The sequence below is a fragment of the Rattus rattus genome, chromosome 2 (genome assembly GCF_011064425.1).
Source record: "Rattus rattus isolate New Zealand chromosome 2, Rrattus_CSIRO_v1, whole genome shotgun sequence".
Taxonomy (NCBI): Eukaryota; Metazoa; Chordata; class Mammalia; order Rodentia; family Muridae; genus Rattus; species Rattus rattus.
Genome location: NC_046155.1, coordinates 106,516,414 through 106,518,440, shown reverse-complemented (window position 1 = coordinate 106,518,440; position 2,027 = coordinate 106,516,414). Strand labels below are relative to the sequence as shown.

Sequence of the window (2,027 nt, the reverse complement as noted above, 5' to 3'; positions counted from 1 at the left end):
TACAGACTTAAAAATTTATAAAGTCAATATTTCAATGCAGCACAGTACTTTAAAACATGAGTGATATTGAAGTAAATTTTTTTAATATCTGATTGTAATCTGGAATTTTGTATCTAATGAAATGTATTACTGCTTATGAATATATAATTTATTTTGTGATGTATGAATACTCACGGTATATTTACTATCAAATTTCAAGTCTGGTCATATAACATAACATTACTTCAACTATCAATATCCAGTTTCTTTTAATACAATGTCTATGGCATATCTTTACTACTTAGTCTGTGACAAACAGATTAGCAGAGATGTCTAAGAAAATTGTTTTTTACTAAGCTGTTTCTTCAGAGCAGTTTTAATCTCATTGTTCCTAAGGCTATAGATTAGGGGGTTCAACATGGGGATTACTACCATGTAAAACACAGACAACACCTTGTTTTGGTCTGTGGAGTAGCTGGACTTTGGCATCACATAAATAAATGTAACAGTTCCATAGAACACAGCGACTGCTGTGAGGTGGGAGGTGCAGGTGGAGAAGGCCTTGTGTCGACCCTCAGTGGAGTGCATCTTCAGGATGGTGATAAGGATGTAGGTGTAGGAAATGGCTATGACCAACACTGTGACCACAATGATAGAGCCAGCAGAAAATGAATCAAGAATTAGGAGGACATCATTATCAGAACAGGAGAGTTCAACTAAAGGAGAAAAATCACAGAAAAAGTGATTGACTTTATTTGGTCCACAGAAGAGAAAAGAAAAGTAGGAAAGTGTAAAAGAAGAAGCATTAAGAAATCCTCCTACATAAGATCCTACAAGCAACTGGATACAGACTTGTGTGGACATTTTGGTGGAATAAAGCAGTGGGTTGCAGATTGCCATGAAGCGATCATAAGCCATGGCAGCCAGAAGAAATGATTCAGTTGATCCAAAGAAAGCAGCTGAGCCAAGCTGGATGGCACATCCAAGGTAAGAAATTGTGTTTCTGTCCAGCAGGAAGTTGATGAGCATATTGGGTGTGACAGAAGATGAAATGCCTATGTCAACAGAAGCCAAGTGGCTGAGAAAGAAGTACATGGGGTGATGGAGCTGGGAGGAGACTCTGATGAGAAGGATGGTGCTGAGGTTCCCAGACACAGTCACCAGGTAGATGCACAGGATGATGGTGAAGAGGATGACTCTAAGGACTGGGTCATCTGTTAAACCAAGTAAAATGAACTCTGTCACTGCAGTGTGGTTCCCATCCTCCAGGAAAGCCATGGAACAGTGTAGCTGCTGCTAGATTAAGGATGGAATGGAGACATTATAGGAAGGGATTTGTAAATATGTAGGTGCATATGTGGTAACACATAGAAAGTATTACAAATAAATGCATAAATCAAAACATAATTGGAGTAATACATTGAACACCCATGAATAATCATGTGAATTGATTATTTAATAAATTTTAAAGTGAAATTCTAGATTTTCTTTTAAACAATGCATCTTTAATTTATGTTTATAATAAAGCTCACCTAATTGTATTCAAAACTATGTATGTAAACTGTGTAGCTGATGAAAATAACAAATGGTATCACATGTACAAGAAAGGATTAAACTTTACAAATGTAAAATATTTTAATGATCTCTACTAAATGTAATACATTTTAAGATGTTCAATTGCAATTTCAATGGAATATATTGAGTCCCTCATTAATTCAAATGTAAACTTGATGGAATGTGTGATATGAAATTGTTAGGTAACTTAGTGGTCCATAAGTAGCACTAGTGTGAGGACATAAACTGCAGCCAGAGTGAATTCATTCCACTTTAATTACAGTGTGCTTGAAAAGTGTCAGTAAGATGAAGAGCTTGTGAACCTTCCAGGGACTAAGCCACTACCTAAAGACTATACATGGACTGACCCTGGACTCTGACCTCATAGGTAGCAATGAATATCCTAGTAAGAGCACCAGTGGAAGGGGAAGCCCTGGGTCCTGCTGAGACTGAACCCCAGTGAACTAGATTGTTGGGGGAGGGCAGCAAGGGGA

At 37.4% G+C, this 2,027-nt stretch overlaps 1 protein-coding gene across 1 annotated transcript; it reads right to left on the bottom strand.

Annotated features, from left to right (window-relative positions):
- Positions 1–312: 312 nt before the first annotated feature.
- LOC116894212 (olfactory receptor 507) lies at positions 313–1,257 on the bottom strand. Its single transcript, XM_032895925.1, has one exon. The coding sequence runs from the start codon at positions 1,255–1,257 to the stop codon at positions 313–315; it is 945 nt and encodes a 314-aa protein (XP_032751816.1).
- Between the last annotated feature and the right edge of the window lie 770 nt (positions 1,258–2,027).

Excerpts from the sequence above, each read along its gene's own strand:
- LOC116894212 (XM_032895925.1), bottom strand. The coding sequence starts at position 1,257 with ATGGCTTTCCTGGAGGATGGGAACCACACTGCAGTGACAGAGTTCATT.